Here is an 18,645-nt window from a genome sequence, read left to right on the forward strand (position 1 = left end):
GCATTGTGTCTTTCATATCTGAGCCATGGATATGCCAAACGTTGTGAATAAGCCAGATTAAATGCACAATTGATGAGGCTTAAAATGAGAGTTAATAATTTGAATGAAATCCTAATCAAAATAAAACAACTTCTTTTAAATGGTCTATGTTTAAATACAGTTTACAGGCACAATAATTGCTCCCTGTGGGCATATAAAAATGAAGACTATTGAGGCTTTTACGCACATCAAAAATCAATAATAATTGGAGCTGACTAAAATAATGATAAAAAGGGGAGATCCACTCACTGTTTTGCTGCTCCCAAACTTGATCTTTCACTAAAGCTTTGGTGATTGATCGTTATTTCACAGCACTCTCACGAGCCAAACCCTTTATTGAGCATGACCAAAAAACAGCCTTCATTGAGGGGAGGCCATGATTTCTTGTTTTTCGTTTCATTTGATAAAATGACAATATTCCAAAATCGGATGGAGTCAGAAGCATGATATCTTAAATAACCTCTCTTGTTCCATGGCACTGTGTGCGCACAGTCCTAAATGTCTTTACGTACAACATTTGCACGTCTATACAATTGACAGGAGAGTCGTAATTTGTGTCATTCCGAGGCACATTCTCAAAAAACATTGGCTATTGATATGGCATTATAGGGAGACTGAATAGTTTGGAGGAGTGCATCTTTGGTAATCGGACGAGGGGCGCTCTTTGAAAATGGGGATGGGATTGCTTACTTGAACAAGCGAAATAAAGTATGCAGGTATGTGAATTGTGAATCATGAAACCTCAAATATTTCAGGGCACTCTCACTAAGCCATTTTTGAAAACCCTGTTAACTCGTAGGCTACTAATGCATGGCCAGGATAAAATGACGCACCCATGCAAAGCTGCTAAACCTGCCTTGATCAAAGGAGGATATGCTTGGTTTTAATCATATGCATGGTTTTAATCAAATTAAACAAAATGGGGGGGGGGGGCAGCAATCGTTTTTTAACATGTTTTTAAATACGAGATTCCATGGGCACTGTATGTCACGGCTGGATAGGTTGCACTTCCGCTCTTAAAATCCATGCCATTACCAAATACGTTACCTGCTTTTGATGGTCTTCAAACTTTCATTTTGCGCTGAATGAAATTGCCACTTTTGCACTTTTTTTTTTAAGGACACACATCAAATCTTGCCACCCCTCCCACCTCTGTGCAAGTGAGCTGATATTGGACAGGTAAATTGCAGAACCTAGTGTAAGGGGTGAAAATGCCAGTGCGCCAGATTTTACGTCACAAATTTGCAAACTAAGGTGCATTCAACACTTGCACCTATTTATAGAGCCCTGTGACTCTTAAGTGTCGATTTGTAAAACATTGTATTTTCTACTTTTCTTTGTTAGCTAGCGCGAGTCTGCTGTACCTGCTCCAACACTCTGTTATTTTTCATCCTATACCTTGTTCTATAGGATGTTCCAATATGTTTGGAACATCAAATCACAATCAAATGCCGTATCGACTCACAATACATATAGATTCGTGATAATATAGAAACGCAATATCATATCTATGCATAAGTATCGTGATAATATCGTATTGTGAGGTCCCTGGCAAATCCCAGCCATATTTGTAAGTCGCTCTGGATAAGAGCGTCTGCTAAATGACTTAAATGTAAATGTAAATATTATATTTAAACACACCTGTTTCTGCTGGTCTCTATTTAATGTGTTTTGGTCGTGTGATTTATCTCACTGAGACACATGCAGGTTTACCAATGCACACATGCTGCACATTATTCCTTATTTCCATGGTAACAAGCATTCCACTGTCTCTGTGGCTTCCAGTATAAATGTGTGTAGAATACTGAAGTACTAACCTTCATTTCTCATTGGGCTAGGATAGGATCTCTCTCACACTCTCACACACTCTCTCTCTCTCACACTCTCACTCACTACCTACCATCGAAAAGTTTGGGGTCACTTAAAAAAATGCCCTTGTTTATAAAAGATAATAATTGATAAAAAATACAGTGTAGACATTGTTAATGTTGTAAATGACTATTGTAGCTGGAAATGTCAGATTTTTAATGGAATATCTACAGAGGCCCATTATCAGCAACCATCACTATTGTGTTCCAATGCCATGTTGTTAGCTATTCCAAGTTTATCATTTTAAAAGGCAGCTGAAAACTGTTATTCTGATTTAAAGAACCAACCTTCTTTAGACTTGCCTTCTCTATCCCTGGTTCACCCTAAATGAGCTGTAAAGCACTTAGCGTTGTTTACTGCTTGTAATTTGAAGTTTAATTTGAGACCTCTCTCTCTACACCTATTGTGTTTCCCCTAGGATTTTTATCAGCAGCGGTGTGGGTTTGTGGGTCTCTGACTGCACCACTGTTTTAAAGCACATTTCCTGCAATGATACAAATTTTCCCATGACCTTTTTTGGGTTGTGATTGGCAGGTACCTGGTGACCCACCTGATGGGGGCGGACCTCAACAATATCGTCAAGTGTCAGAAACTGACGGACGACCACGTTCAGTTCCTCATATACCAGATCCTCCGGGGTCTCAAGGTGTGTGTGTGTGTGTGTGTGTGTGTGTGTGTGTGTGTGTGTGTGTGTGTGTGTGTGTGTGTGTGTGTGTGTGTGTGTGTGTGTGTGTGTGTGTGTGTGTGTGTGTGTGTGTGTGTGTGTGTGTGTTTTCATAGGTGCAGCTATAGGTTTCCATAGCTCTGCAGTTGTAAATAGTTGTCTGTTTTTGTTTTGCAGTATATCCATTCAGCAGACATCATCCACAGAGTAAGTTACATCAAACTTACAGTACCAGTCAAAAGTTTGGACACACCTACTCATTCAAGTTTTTTTATTTTTTTATTTACTATTTTCTACATTGTAGAATAATAATGCCAATAGTGTGCAAAGATGTCATCAAGGCAAAGGGTGGCTACTTTGAAGAATCTCAAATCTCAAATATATTTTGATTTGTTTAACACTTTGTTGGTTACTACATGATTCCATCTGTGTTATGTCATAGTTTTGATGTCTTTCACTATTATTCTACATTGTAGAAAATATATATATTTAAAAAATATAGAAAAAATATATATATTTTTTAAAACCCTTGAATGAGTAGGTGTGTCCAAACTTTTGACTGGTACTTTACATCATTCTTTACGTCAAGATGCTTGCATTTGGTGGAGGGTGGAAATTGTAATACCTGACAGTGTTAATGTATACTCAATACCTGCCTTATTCTCCCTTCTCTCCTTCCCCTCTGCAGGATCTGAAGCCCAGTAACTTGGCAGTGAATGAGGACTGTGAGCTCAAGGTGAGAAAGTTTTTCGATTTATTAAACCAGTCTGCCTAACTAAAAGGCATAGTTCAACTACCCTGAACTGCTTCTCCTCTCCAGCTAGTAAGAGTTTTGATTTTATACAGTATTTTCAACCAGACGGTCACCAACATGAAACATACAGTAAAGCTCAGTCATTTACAGCTGTTAGATATTTCATTCAGACTGGTGAAAAATGCACGTCTGAAGTGGTGGGCTGTTCATGAAGTTTCAACGTGCAGAATGCTACAGTCTGCCCACTGCAATTGAGTTATTTTCTGCATTTGCATTGTTCTTTCGAAGGCCAAACCAACCATTTGTGTGCGTGGCCAAAGGGCTTTATTTACATGTTATCTAAGCATAGCACCGCTTGGAGTTTGCTAAACGGCATTGGCACATGGATTGGATCCAGTGTTATGGTCATATGACATGAAAATATACGTATTTGGCCACGTACACCGGTGGTGGGTTTGGCCTTCGAAGGAACAATGCATATGCAGAAAATACTCATCCGTACTGTAAAATATGGTGGTGGATCTTTGCTGTTATGGGGTTATTTTGTGCCCACTGGTCCTGGGGCCCTTGTTAAGGACAATTGCATCATGAACTTTACCAAGTATCAGTGTACATTTTAGCCAAAAACCTAGTTAGCTATACCAGGAGAATTAAACTTGGGCGCAATGACTCAACACACCTGCAGGCTGTGTAAGGGCTTTTTGACCAAGAAAGAGAGTGATGGAGTGCTGCATCAGATGACCTGGTCTCCGCAATCCCCCGACCACAACCAAATTGAGATGGTTTGGGATGAGTCGGACTGCAGAGTTAAGGAATGTGGGAACTCCTTCAAGACTGTTGTCAAAGCATTCAAGGTGAAGCTGGTTTAGAGAATGCCAAGAGTGTGCAAAGCTGTCATCAAGGCAAAGGGTGACTACTTTGAAGATTCTCAAATATAAATATATTTTGATTCGTTTAACACTTTTTGTGTTCCATAGTTTTGATATCTTCACTATTACTCTACTATGTAGAAAATAGTAAAAAAAATAAGAAAAACCCTTGAATGAGTAGGTGTGTCAACTTTTGACTGGTTATTTTTATATACAGTGCCTTGCAAAAGTATTCGGCCCCCTTGAACTTTGCGAACTTTTGCCACATTTCAGGCTTCAAACATAAAGATATAAAACTGTATGTTTTTGTGAAGAATCAACAACAAGTGGGACACAATCATGAAGTGGAACGACATTTATTGGATATTTCAAACTTTTTTAACAAATCAAAAACTGAAAAATTGGGCGTGCAAAATTATTCAGCCCCTTGGGAAATCTTTTTGTATCAAAATCCGGCTTTAAACTTCTTCACAACAGTATCTCGGACCTGCCTGGTGTGTTCCTTGTTCTTCATGATGCTCTCTGCGCTTTTAATGGACCTCTGAGACTATCACAGTGCAGGTGCATTTATACGGAGACTTGATTACACACAGGTGGATTGTATTTATCATCATTAGTCATTTAGATCAACATTGGATCATTCAGAGATCCTCACTGAACTTCTGGAGAGAGTTTGCTGCACTGAAAGTAAAGGGGCTGAATGATTTTGCACGCCCAATTTTTCAGTTTTTGATTTGTTAAAAAAGTTTCAAATATCCAATAAATGTCATTCCACTTCATGATTGTGTCCCACTTGACCAGAAAAAGCTGATACTGATTAATCAGCCATTTTTATTTATACATATATTTGTAATAATGACAATTACAACTATACTGAATGAACAATGAAACTTATGTTTTAACTTAATATAATACATAAATAACATATATTTTGTCTCAAATAAATAATGAAACATGCTCAATTTGGTTTAAATAATGCAAAAACGCAGTGTTGGAGAAGAAAGTAAAAGTGCAATTTTTGTGCCATGTATAAAAGCTAACGTTTAAGTTCCTTGCTCAGAACATGAGAACATATGAAAGCTGGTGGTTCAATATTACCGGTTCGTCAATATTCCCAGTTAAGAGGTTTTAGGTTGTAGTTATTATAGGAATTATAGGACTATTTCTCTCTACCATTTTATTTCATATACCTTTTACTATTGGATGTTCTAATAGGCACTTTAGTATTGCCAGCCTAATCTCGGGAGTTGGCTTGAAGTCATAAACAGTGCTGTGAAGTAAGCATTGCTAAGAGCTGTTGGCAAACGCAGTAAAGTTTGAATGAATGCTTACGAGCCTGCAGCTGCCTACCACAGCTCAGTCAGACTGCTCTATCAAATCATAGACTTAATATAATAAACAGAAATACGAGCCGTTGGTCATTAATATGGTCAAATCCAGAAACTATCATTTCGAAAACAAAAGTTTATTCTTTCCGTGAAATACGGAAGCGTTCCGTATTTTATCTAACGGGTGATAACCGTCAGTCTAAACATTGCTGTTACATTGCACAACCTTCAATGTTATGTCATAATTATGTAAAATTCTGGCAAATGAGTTCGCAACGAGCCAGAAGACCCAAACTGTTGCATATACCCTGACTGCGTGCAATGAACGCAAGAGAAGTGACAAAATTTCCCTAATTATTATTGCCTGCTAACAATTTATTTTTACTAAATATACAGGTTTAAAAATATATACTTCTGTGTATTGATTTTAAGAAAGGCATTGATGTTTATAGTTAAGTACATTCGTGCAACGATTGTGCTTTTTTCACAAATGCGCTTTTGTTAATCATCCCCGGGCGATGTAGGCTGTGATTCGATGATAAATTAAATTGATTATATGCAACGCGGGACAAGCTAGTTAACCTAGTAATATCATCAGCCATGTGTAGTTTGATTGTTTTTTTTTATATGCTAGCTAGCAACTTACCTTGACTCCTTTCTGCGCTCACGTAACAGGTGGTCAGCCTGCCATGCAGTTTCCTCGTGGAATGCATTGTAATCGGCCTTAATCAGCGTTCAAAAATGCCGATTGCCATGCCGATTAATCGGTCGACCTCTACTCTATACCACACATACCATTATCTGTAACGTCCCTATGTCGAGCAGTGAATTTCCAACACAGATTCAACCACAAAGACCAGGGAGGTTTTCAAAGAAGAGCACCTATTGGTTGATGGATAAAAATAAATGCAAACATTGAGTACCCTTTTGAGCATGGTGAAGTCATTAATTACACTTTGGGTGGTGTATCAATATACCCAGCCACCACAAAGTACAGTAGCCCTTCCTAACTCAGTTGCCAGAGAGGAAGGAAACCGCTCAGGGATTTCACCATGAGGCCAATGGTGACTTTAAAACAGTTAAGAGTTTAATGGCTATGATAGGAGAATACAGTTACTCCACAATATTAACCTAATTGGCCGAGTGAAAAGGAACCCTGTACAGAATACAAATATTAAACAACATGCATCCTGTTTTGCAACAAGGTACTGAAGTAATACCAAAAGAAATATGGTAAAGAAATTACAATTTTGTCCTGAATGCAAACTGTTAGGGGCACATGGCTGCATCATGTGATGCTTGTAATCATTAAGGACAGGGGCGTTTTCAGGATAGGAAAGAAACACAATGGAGCTAAGCACATGCGAAATCCAGAGGACACCTGGTTGTCTGCATTCGACCAGACACTGGGAGATGAATTCACCTTTCAGCAGTAACCTAAAACCCAAGGCCAAATCTACACTGTAGTTTCTTACCAATAAGACATTGAATATTCCTGAGTGGCTGTTACAGTTTTGACTTAAATCAGCTTGAAAATCTATGTCAAGACCTGAAAATGGTTGTCTAGCCATTATCACCAACCAATTTGACAGAGCTTGAAGCAAATGTTGCATAATCCAGGTGTGGAAAGCTCATGAGACTTACCCAGAAAGACTCACAGCTATAATCTCTACCAAAGGTGCTTCTACAAAGTATTGACTCAGGGGTGTGAATACAAAACAAACAACAACAATAAATACATGTTTTCACTATGTCATTATGGGGTATTGTGTGAAGATTCAGACTCTAACACAACAAAATGTGGAATAAGCCAACTGTTATGAACACTTTTTCTAAAGGCACTGTAAATACCAGAGGTGGGACGAAGTCACTATTATTCGAGTCACAAGCAAGGTCCGAGTCCCAAGTAGAACTGGTTGAGTCTCAAGTCAAGGCCAAACCATGCATTCTAAGAGCAAGTTGAGTCATACGTTTTTTTTTCAAGTCAAGTAATAAAAGTTATCTATACATGCAATGTGTTGTTCCCTGTGTATTTATACCTGTGTTCTCTGTTTGTCTGTTGCCAATTCAAGTCGAGTCCCGAGTATTTAGGCTCCAAGTTCAAGTCAAGTCATTTTTATTTTCTATCAAGTTAAGTCTTGAAGTTATGAAATTTGTAACTCAAATTCCAGGTCCAGGTCACTCGAGTCTGACTTGAGTTACAAATTCTGAATTACAAAAAGTCTGTGACTTGAGTCCACACCTTTTGATACACACAACCATCTCTCTTTCTCTCTCTTGCACACACATCACATGCATACACACACACTCACTTTTGCCCTCTCTCTCTTTCTACTCGTCAGATCCTGGACTTTGGTTTGGCGAGACACACTGATGATGAGATGACGGGTTACGTAGCAACCAGGTGGTACCGCGCCCCAGAGATCATGCTTAACTGGATGCACTACAACATGACAGGTAATATTATACTGTAATAGAGTGCATTCAGAATGTATTCAGACCCCTTCATTTTTCCCTACATTTTGTTACATTACAGCCTTATTCTAAAATAGATAAAACAAAACAAAAATCCTCATCAATCTACACACAATACCCCATAATGACAGTGAAAAGGAGATGATTGTGGACTTCAGGAAACCGCAGAGTGAGCACCCCCCTATCCACATCGAAGGGTCAGCAGTTGAGAAGGTGGAAAGTTAAGTTTTTCGGCGTACACATCACAGACAAACTGAAATGGTCCACCCATACAGACAGTGTGGCGAAGAAGGTGTAACAGCGCCAACCTCAGGAGGCTGAAGAAATTTGGCTTGTTACCCAAAACCCTTACAAACACTTACAGATGCACAATCGAGAGCATCCTGTCTGACTGTATCACAGCCTGGTACGGCAACTGCGCCGCCCTCAACCGCAAGGCTTTCCAGAGGGTGGTGCGGTCTGCACAACGCATCACCGGGGGAAAACTACCTGCCCTCCATGACTCCTACAGCACCCAATGTCACAGGAAGGCCAAAAAGATCATCAAGGACATCAACCACCCGAGCCACTACCTGTTCACACCGCTACCATCCAGAAGGTGAGGTCAGGACGGGTGCACCGAAGCTGGGATTGAGAGAAAGAAGCTGTTTTTCAATCTCAAGACCATCAGACTGCTAAACAGCCATCACTTACTCAGAGAGGCTGTAGCCTACATTGAGACCCAGTCACTCGCCACTTTAATAAATGGTTCACTAGTCACTTTAAACAATGCCACTTTAAATAATACCACTTTAATAATGTTTACATATCTTACATCACTCATATCATAGGTATATACTGTATTTTATACCATCTATTGCAACTTGCCTATGCCGCTCGGCATAGCTCATCTAGTAATTTATCTGTACATATTCTCATTCACTCCTTTTTAGATTTGTGTATATTAGGTAGTTGTTGGGGAATTGTTAGCTTACTTGTTAGATATTACTGCACTGTCGGAACTAAAAGCACAAGCATTTCACTATACTCGCATTAACATCTGCTAACCATTTGTATGTGACCAATAAAAGTTGATTTGATTTGGTAAGGGTACCAAAAGGTTTCCAAGAACACCGTCACCTCCATCATTCTTAAGTTTGGAACCACCAAGAATCTTTCTAGAGCTGGCCATCCGGCCAAACTGAGAAATTGGGCGAGAAGGGCCAAGGTCAGGGAGGTGACCAAGAACCCAATGGTCACTCTGACCAGAGCTCCAGAGTTCCCCTGTGGAGACTGTTGTCCTTATGGAAGTTTTTATTTTATTTCACCTTTTATTTAACCAGGTAGGCAAGTTGAGAACAAGTTCTCATTTACAACTGTGACCTGACCAAGATAAAACAAAGCAGTTTGACACAAACAACAGGGAATAAACAAATGTACAGTCAATAACACAATAGAAAGTCTATATACAGTGTGTGCAAATTGCGTAAGGAGATAAGGCAATAAATAGACCATAGTAGCGAAGTAATTACAACTTAGCAAATTATCACTGGAGTGATAGATGTGCAGATGATGATGTGAAAGTAGAAATACTGGTGTGCAAAAGAGCAAAAAAAGTACAATATGGGGATGAGGTAGTTGGATGGGCTATTTACAGATGGGCTGTGTACAGCAGCAGCGATCGGTTCGCTGCTCAGATAGCTGATGCTTAAAGTCAGTGAGGGAGATATGTCTCCACCTACTGCGATTCTTGCAATTTGTTCCAGTCATTGGCAGCAGAGAACTGGAAGGAAAGGCGTCCAAAGGAGGTGTTGGCTTTGGGGATGACCAGTGAGATATACCTGCTGGAGCGTGTGCTACGGTTGAGTGTTGTTATGGTGACCAGTGAGCTGAGATGAGGCGGAGCTTTACCTAGAAAAGTCTTATAGATGACCTGGAGCCAGGGGGTCTGGCGAATATGCTGCGAGCGCCAGCCAACTAGAGCATACAGGTCGCAGTTGTGGGTGGTATATGGGGCTTTGGTGACAAAACGGGTGGCACTGTGATCGACTGCATCCAATTTGCCTGAGTAGAGTGTTGGAGGCTATTTTGTAAATGACATGCCAAAGTCGAGGATGGGTAGGGTAGTAGGTTTTATGAGGGTATGTTTGGCAGGGTGAGTGAAGGAGTCTTGGTTGCAAAGTAGGAAGCCTATTCTAGATTTAATTTTGGATTGAAGATGTTCAATATGATGTTCAATATGAGTCTGGAAGGAGAGTTTACAGTCTAGCCAGACACCTAGGTATTTGTAGTTGTCCACATGTTCTAAGCCAGAACCGTCCAGAGTAGTGATGCGGGTGCGGGCAGCGATCGGTTGAAGAGCCTGCATTTAGTTTTACTAGCGTTTAAGAGCAGTTGGAGGCCACAGAAGGAGTGTTGTATGGCATTGAAGCTCGATTGGAGGTTTGTTAACACGGTGTCCAAAGAAGGGCCAGGTGTATACAACAGAATGGTGTCGCCTGCATAGAGGTGGATCAAGGAATCACCCGCATCAAGAGTGACGTTGTTAATATATACAGAGAAAAGTCCCAAGAATTGAACCCTGTGGTACCCCCCATAGAGACGGCCAGAGGTCCAGACAACAGGCTCTCCGATTTGACACACTGAACTCTGTCTGAGAAGTAGTTGGTGAACCAGGCGAGGCAGTCATTTGAGAAACCAAGGCTATTGAGTCTGCCGATAAGAATACAGTGATTGACAGAGTCGAAAGCCTTGGCCAGGTCGATGAAGACTGCCACACAGTACTGTTTTTTATCAATGGCGATTGATTGAACTATTTGGCCCTAATGCCAAGCGTCACGTCTAGAGGAAACCTAGCACCTTCCCTACGGTGAAGCATGGTGGTGGCAGCATCATGCTTTGGGGATGTTTTTCAACGGTAGGGACTGGGAGACTAGTGAGGATCAGGGGAAAGATGAACAGAGCAAAGTACAGAGAGATCCTTGATTAAAACCTGCTCCAGAGTGCTCTGGATCTTTGACTGGGGCGAAGGATCACCTTCCACAAGGACAACAACCCTAAGCACACAACCAAGACCATGCAGAAGTGGATTTTGAGAGGATCTGCAGCGAAGAATGGGAGAAACTCCTCAAATACAGGTGTGCCAAGCTTGTAGCGTCATACCCAAGAAGACTCAAGGCTGTACTCGCTGCCAAAAGTGCTTCAACTAAGTAGAGTAAAGTGTCTGAAAACTTATGTAAATGTGATATCTCAGTTTTTAATAAATTTGCCAACATTTCTAAAAAACTGTTATTGCTTTGTCATTATGGGGTAGTGTTTTAGAAATGAGAACTTTTTAAACTCCATTTTAGAATAAGGCTGTAATGTAACAAAATGTTGAAAAAGTGAAGCGGTCTGAATACTTTCCGAATCCACTGTATATTACACTATCTCTGCAATATGACAGGTATGACCTATAAGTAATATACGGTATATCCTATAGGCCAGGTTTAATTGTATTTTTTTACACCCCCAAAAATAATTTTGCAGGTGTAAATGGTTATACCAAATTATTTTACGGATATGTGTTTCTACCAATTTGTAAGTTGCTCTGGATAAGAGCGTCTGCTAAATTACTTAAATGTAATGTAATGTAGTTGAACACTAACAGTGTTGTTTTTGTTGTTGTAGTTGACATCTGGTCGGTGGGCTGCATAATGGCGGAGCTGCTAACCGGAAGGACGTTATTCCCCGGCACCGATCGTATCCTTTCACTGTTATCACGGTGACATAGAAAAGTGTAGCACTTGTTGTCATGGCCCAATTCCATATTCACCCCTATCCCCTACACCCAGTTGAAGTGTGCACTTAGCTAAATAACGTTCTCAACTAACATCAAGGCGGTGGCCCGTTCCTGTAGGTTCATGCTCTACAACATCCGCAGAGTACGACCCTGCCTCACACAGGAAGCGGCGCAGGTCCTAATCCAGGCACTTGTCATCTCCCGTCTGGATTACTGCAACTCGCTGTTGGCTGGGCTCCCTGCCTGTGCCATTAAACCCCTACAACTCATCCAGAACGCCGCAGCCCGTCTACTGTTCAACCTTCCCAAGTTCTCTCACGTCACCCCGCTCCTCCGCTCTCTCCACTGGCTTCCAGTTGAAGCTCGCATCCGCTACAAGACCATGGTGCTTGCCTACGGAGCTGTGAGGGGAACGGCACCTCAGTACCTCCAGGCTCTGATCAGGCCCTACACCCAAATAAGGGCACTGCGTTCATCCACCTCTGGCCTGCTCGCCTCCCTACCACTGAGGAAGTACAGTTCCCGCTCAGCTCAGTCAAAACTGTTCGCTGCTCTGGCTCCCCAATGGTGGAACAAACTCCCTCACGACGCCAGGACAGCGGAGTCAATCACCACCTTCCGGAGACACCTGAAACCCCACCTCTTTAAGGAATACCTAGGATAGGATAAAGTAATCCTTCTCACCCCCCTTAAAATATTTAGATGCACTATTGTAAAGTGGTTGTTCCACTGGATGTCATAAGGTGAATGCACCAATTTGTAAGTCGCTCTAGATAAGAGAGTCTGCTAAATGACTTAAATGTAAATGTAAATGTAACTAACTACATGCATGGGCAAACCAGGTAGTATATGTCTGAGGTTCTCATAGAAGTATCCCTCCTCCTACTTCTCCCTCTATCTTTCCCTCCTACTTTTCCCTACCCTCCCATCCCTTCTTTCTCACCCTCCTTCCATCCCATCCCTTAGTTTTCCCTTGATGTTGGTATGGTATGGTATAGACATTGGTCAGTTGAAGCTTATAATGCTCCTCATGGGAACCCCGGAACCTGAGCTCTTGATGAAAACTCTCCTGAATCTGTGAGTGTTCCGTCGTGTTCCACCATGTTCTGTTCCAATCTGCCCTCGCCCGTCTGCCTGCCTGCGTTTGGGTTGTGCTTCTGCGTTTCTATAACAACCTCCTTAGTGAGACGCTACTACTACTATACTCTCTTCCTGTCCTGCCATTTATATAGCCACTGTAACTCAACACCACTTCCTGTGTACTTACAGCTACATGGGCTGCTGTTTCAGAAGCCAAGAGAACCTTGACCTAGTTGTCATTGAGTAGAGCTGCCCCCTTGAGCCCTCTCGTCTTGAGTTGCTCTGTTCTCCTGTCACTCGTTCCTCTGCTGGCTTTGTTCTAAAAGCATGTTGTTGTGTGTCTATTCAATAATACCTCATACAGCATGTCAACTTTTACCCTTTCCTCTCATCCACCTTATCTTCTCCCCACGAAACAAAATTATTCAGTATTTAGTTTAGGGACACTTTGACATCCCTGTGACCCTCTCACGTGTGACAGTATGACCTATGACCCTTGACCCCGGGCTGCTGTAGATATTAACCAGCTGCAGCAGATCATGAGGCTTACAGGTACACCCCCGGCCTCTGTCATTAGCCGGATGCCCAGCCACGAGGTGAGACACTATGAAATGTCCTTCCCAGGGTCGCCCAAATTATAAATGCAACAAGTACTGATATTGTATTATATAATAGCACTCACAGTTTTCCAAGAAAACAAATGTATACATTTATGGTCATTGACTCATATTTTAGATACTATTTATACAGAAAATGCATATAAAACCGTATGAACTGTATTTATGATTGTATGACAATATTTTAGTTCAAATTCTATTACACAGTTTCTGATATCACATGTCTTACTTTATTTTCCTGCATAAGTAAAATCAGGATTATGCCTCTACTGCCATCCTTTCCGATTAGATTGGTTTGGATTTCTCCCTGACCATTATGGCTACCCCATCCTGGAATTTTGAGGGTTTATGACATAGCCCCTCTAGTAATTTAATAGGATCTCTATGATGCCCCCAGTCTTTTGTTAGGCCCTACAGAGCTCTTCCAACCCTCCCCTACTCTCTGCACCCGATTTGCTTTTTGTCTGACATGCATCTCTGATGTAATCTAACCACTTCCCAGAGTGCCTTGCAATCCCTAATTCCTGACTGCTTTTTATGGCCTTGCCCCTCTGATCTGGAGTGTTCTCATGGTATATGATGTGTTTGGTCGTTGTGTACAGTGGTTCTCTTCCAAACTACAGACTGCTGCATTCTTCATAACCCTTTAGATGTGCTCTATGGGATTCCTATCTTGAGATTAGGGCCATTTCTCAAGCGTCTCAGAGTAGGCGTGCTGATCTAGGATCAGGTTCCCCCTGACCATGTAATCCTATTCAATGTGATGTAAAAGGCTAAACTGATCATAAATTGGCACTCCTACACTGAGCCGCTTGATACATAAGTCCACAGAGCACGTAACTGAGTCTCCTATTGGCATCAATGCAGGATTTACACATTCTGATCTCAAGTTAGGATTCGAGCCCTAAGTGTACAGAAATAATCTGTCTTCACTGCCGAAATGGGGTATCGCTTGATTTCAGAAGCAGTTCAAGTGTTGTAGTCACCTGTGTGTTCCCTGTCCAATGTGTGTTGAACCGTTCTGTGTATCTCTCGAACAGGCCAGAAACTACATTAACTCCCTTCCCCAGATGCCCAAGAGGAACTTTGCTGATGTGTTCATTGGCGCTAACCCACTAGGTAATAATGGCTAGTCTACTAGGTAATAATGGGGTAGTCTGTCTAGTGTCTCACAAACACACACACATTCACACTGTCTTAACAGACACTCCGTTTACAATCTCTCTCTCTCTCTCCCCATTCCAGCGGTGGATCTGTTAGAGAAGATGTTGGTTCTGGACACTGATCAGCGGATCACAGCGTCAGAGGCCCTGGCCCACCCCTACTTCTCCCAGTACCACGACCCAGACGATGAACCAGAGTCTGAGCCATACGACCAGAGCTTTGAGAGCCGTGAGCTGGAGATAGAGGAGTGGAAAAGTATGTGATGGGGGAGAGAGGGAAATGGCTCCGTGTGTGGAGGGAGGATGATAAAACCATTTAGGTTTAACATAACATGGTTCTCACACTAAACGAGGTAGATGTCTACTCCGGCCACTTCTGATCTCTCTCTTTCTCTCAGGGTTGACCTATGAGGAGGTTTGCAGCTTCGAACCCCTGCCATTCGACGGAGACGAGATGGAGTCCTGAGGGAACTAGGGTGAAGTCATTGATAATCTTGCTTCTGCCTTCTCCTTCTCTTATGGAATTGTGTTGAAGAGGAAGTGGCATGTAGACATTGAACTCGGACCAGTTATGCGTTTCCTCCCCTAATGGTTTAGGTTAGGATCTGGGAGTAGGTTGAGCTTATCTTAGATCAGAATTTAGAGGCAACTTCCTCCCAGAGTACACAACCTTGTGTGAGGACTATCAACTCTCCGGACTATTTAACAAACAAACAAATGGGAAACCACGACATTCAAGTGTCTGTCGTCGTTCATTTCTGGGGTCATTCTCGGTTTAGAGATCAAGGGTTAAAGGTGACCGACCCCACCCTCCCGCTTGCTGTATTATATTACATTGTCTATGTTTTGGTCTCTGGGCCGAACTGGGGAAATTACTTTGTAATATTGTATCTACTGTTTGTGTGTTTAGAATATCTGTTAAGTTAGCTTCAGATTTTCACATGATTTGCTAAAAAGTATCTTATTTAATAAATTCCTGGAAATGGTGCTCAGTTCAATATGGCAAAAACAATCAACCACATTATTTAATTTAACAAACCACTGGTACCTTCAAACATTTATTTATGATTTTAGGTTGGTAGTGTACAGCCAGATGTTATTTTACCTCCTTTTGGATCAAATTCAGTAGGAATCCCAACAGTGTAAATCACCTCTGCCCTTCTCTGACAAAAGTTCTGTCTCCACAGTCAAACTGTACTCTGTTGTTATGCCTGCCAGTGTTTTACATATGTAAATAAGGCTTCACTCTTGTAAATAAATGGTACTATGCACACAGTAATACTGCCGAGAAGTCGCTATTATAATCGAGCACATAGCCCTACCCACCCTTCTCTCACTGATTAGAACACTGCCCCTAGTGACAGGAACTGTTTAGGAATGACTGGCAGGTTCAATGCCCAATCAGGTGGATTTTTCTTAGAATGGTGTGTCCCTTATGAGAATGGCGATACAACCGTTTGATGTCCATATTTTCACTCTAATTCAATCACGCAGAAAGAGAGAGGGGGTAGAGGGCTGGGGAGTTTTGTATTTGCTTATCCTGCCCCTTTCAACTTATTTCATCTCTTTTTTTTCTACCCATCTGTTTCTTTTTCACTCCGTCTTTGTATCATTGCCTCCTCGAACGCTTGTTACGCTGTCCTGTCCTCTGTTCTGTGTGTCGTCTATTAGAAGCGAGGGGAGAGATATTATGTCACTGTCACAAAAGGATATTTGTTAAATCAAATCCAATTTTATTTGTCACATACACATGGTTAGCAGATGTTAATGCGAGTGTAGCGAAATGCTTGTGCTTCTAGTTCCGACAATGCAGTAATAACCAACGAGTAATCTAACCTAACAATTCCACAACTACTACCTTATACACACAAGTTTAAGGGGATAAAGAATATGTACATAAAGATATATGAATGAGTGATGGTACAGAACGGCATAGGCAAGATGCAGTGGATGGTATAGAGTACAGTATATACATAAGAGATGAGTAATGTAGGGTATGTAAACAAGGTGGCATAGTTTAAAGTGGCTAGTGATGCATGCATTACATAAAGATGCAGTAGATGATATAGAGTACAGTATATACATATACATATGAGATGAGTAATGTAGGGTATGTAAACATATTATATTAAGTGGCATTGTTTAAAGTGCTAGTGTTACATTTTTATAGTAATTTCCATTATTAAAGTGGCTGGAGTTGAGTCAGTATGTTGGCAGCAGCTACTCAATGTTAGTGGTGGCTGTTTAACAGTCTGATGGCCTTGAGATAGAAGCTGTTTTTCAGTCTCGGTCCCTGCTTTGATGCACCTGTACTGACCTCGCCTTCTGGATGGTAGCGGGGTGAACAGGCAGTGGCTCGGGTGGTTGTTGTCCTTGATGTTCTTTTTGGCCTTCCTGTGACATTGGGTGATGTAGGTGTCCTGGAGGACAGGCAGTTTGCCCCCAGTGATGCGTTGTGAAGACCTCACTACCCTCTGGAGAGCGCTGCAGTTGTGGGCGGTGCCGTAACGGTACCAGGCAGTGATACAGCCTGAAAGGATGCTCTCAATTGTGCATCTGTAAAAGTATGTGAGGGTTTTAGGTGACAAGCCAAATGTCCTTGCAAGACCCATAACTCCATCCTGTACATTCAATATGGACTGAAGCTGTCTCGTGAGGCTTGCTATGAGCACCAGCTGCCTGATAATGTTTTGCAGCTTTTTGGCAATTCAGCTGCGTACTCATTTAAGTCAGCTCCCTCAGTTGCTGAACCTGCTCTAGAGAGCCTTGACCAAAATGACAATGACCCACTCTTTCTGTGAGCCAGCACAGCCTGTGTGTGTGTGTGTGTATGGAGGGCGGTCTGGGAAATGAACCTAAACATTCTGTAATGTTCACAACCACATATACTTACTTTGAACTCGCGAGAAGTGGGAGATGTGGTGAAGAAACACTGGCATATTTTATCATCGGACCCAGCTTTGCCGGCTGAATTTAAAAATCCACCCCATATTTGTGTAAAGGAGAGGTCGCAATTTACGCGATAAATTGGTTCATGCCAACTGCCAGTCACAAAAGAAAATCAGCCAGGCTCTTTTACGCCCTTTTCCAAATGGTAGCTATAGATGCAGAGGATGCGCACAGTGTAACAATATGATGAAGTGTGAATATTTCTGACACCCACATATTTGAAAATGGTTCCAAATAAATGACATTATTATGGGTTCCACCACCCATGTTATTTACATTATTAAATGTCCATGTGGGCTGTGCTATGTTGGTAAAACCACCCGCTCTCTCAAACAGAGAATCAGTGAACATAAAAGTTCAATCAAGAGAAACGACAGGGATTATCCAGTCGCAGTACATTTTAATGACATAAAGCATGACATTTCTACTTTTTTAGATTTTGTGGAATAGAGAAAGTTAAGATATCAGACAGGGGAGGTGACATTAATAATACTCTGAGTAAAAGATAATGTTTTGGGATTTTCACCCTCCAGACATTATTTCCTCAAGGTCTTAATGATGAAATGCCGATGTATGTTATGTTGTGAATTTGAATATGAATTATGCCCATATTTAAGATTACGTTGATGCTTTTCATACGATGTACCCAATGATTTTCTAAAAACATGCTCGGTAGGTCTATGTCCTCGTTGTGGTTTTACAGACGTGTTTAAAACGTCTTATTTACACACTTTATTTTAATATTTATTAAATGCATATTGTTCTATTTGGTAGCACTTATTTTTACTTTGCCTCCAACCCCCTTCGATGCATGGAACGGATGTGGGTGGGGCGAGGTCTAACCCCCTGCGGATGTGAGTGGGGCTAGGTCTAACCCCCTGCGGATGTGGGTGGGGCTAGGTCTACATAAAGGTGTTAATTTGAAAAAAACTCACAAAAGCTCTGACGAAGGCCGTGAGGGTGATACGTAAGCTTATTAAAGATCAGTGATACTATCAAGAGCAGTGTGTGGTTTCCTTGTTCCTTCATCTTGTGTCAGTAATTGGACATTGTTTTTAGGGGGGGGGGGTTAGTTACC

General features: G+C 41.5%; 1 protein-coding gene across 1 annotated transcript in view; it reads left to right on the top strand.

Annotated features, from left to right (window-relative positions):
- The window catches only part of LOC124031636 (mitogen-activated protein kinase 14A-like), a 41,848-nt gene extending 25,387 nt beyond the window's left edge, over positions 1 to 16,461 (top strand). The window contains exons 4-12 of the mRNA XM_046343129.1: positions 2,443 to 2,554; positions 2,750 to 2,779; positions 3,261 to 3,308; positions 7,866 to 7,980; positions 11,647 to 11,718; positions 13,355 to 13,434; positions 14,496 to 14,574; positions 14,701 to 14,874; positions 15,017 to 16,461. Coding sequence (XP_046199085.1) covers positions 2,443 to 2,554; positions 2,750 to 2,779; positions 3,261 to 3,308; positions 7,866 to 7,980; positions 11,647 to 11,718; positions 13,355 to 13,434; positions 14,496 to 14,574; positions 14,701 to 14,874; positions 15,017 to 15,084 — 778 coding nt within the window. The 3' untranslated portion in view covers positions 15,085 to 16,461. The remainder of the gene's footprint in view (positions 1 to 2,442; positions 2,555 to 2,749; positions 2,780 to 3,260; positions 3,309 to 7,865; positions 7,981 to 11,646; positions 11,719 to 13,354; positions 13,435 to 14,495; positions 14,575 to 14,700; positions 14,875 to 15,016) is intronic.
- Positions 16,462 to 18,645: the final 2,184 nt, after the last annotated feature.

Source organism: Oncorhynchus gorbuscha, linkage group LG03 (assembly GCF_021184085.1).
Source record: "Oncorhynchus gorbuscha isolate QuinsamMale2020 ecotype Even-year linkage group LG03, OgorEven_v1.0, whole genome shotgun sequence".
In the NCBI taxonomy this organism is placed as follows: domain Eukaryota; kingdom Metazoa; phylum Chordata; class Actinopteri; order Salmoniformes; family Salmonidae; genus Oncorhynchus; species Oncorhynchus gorbuscha.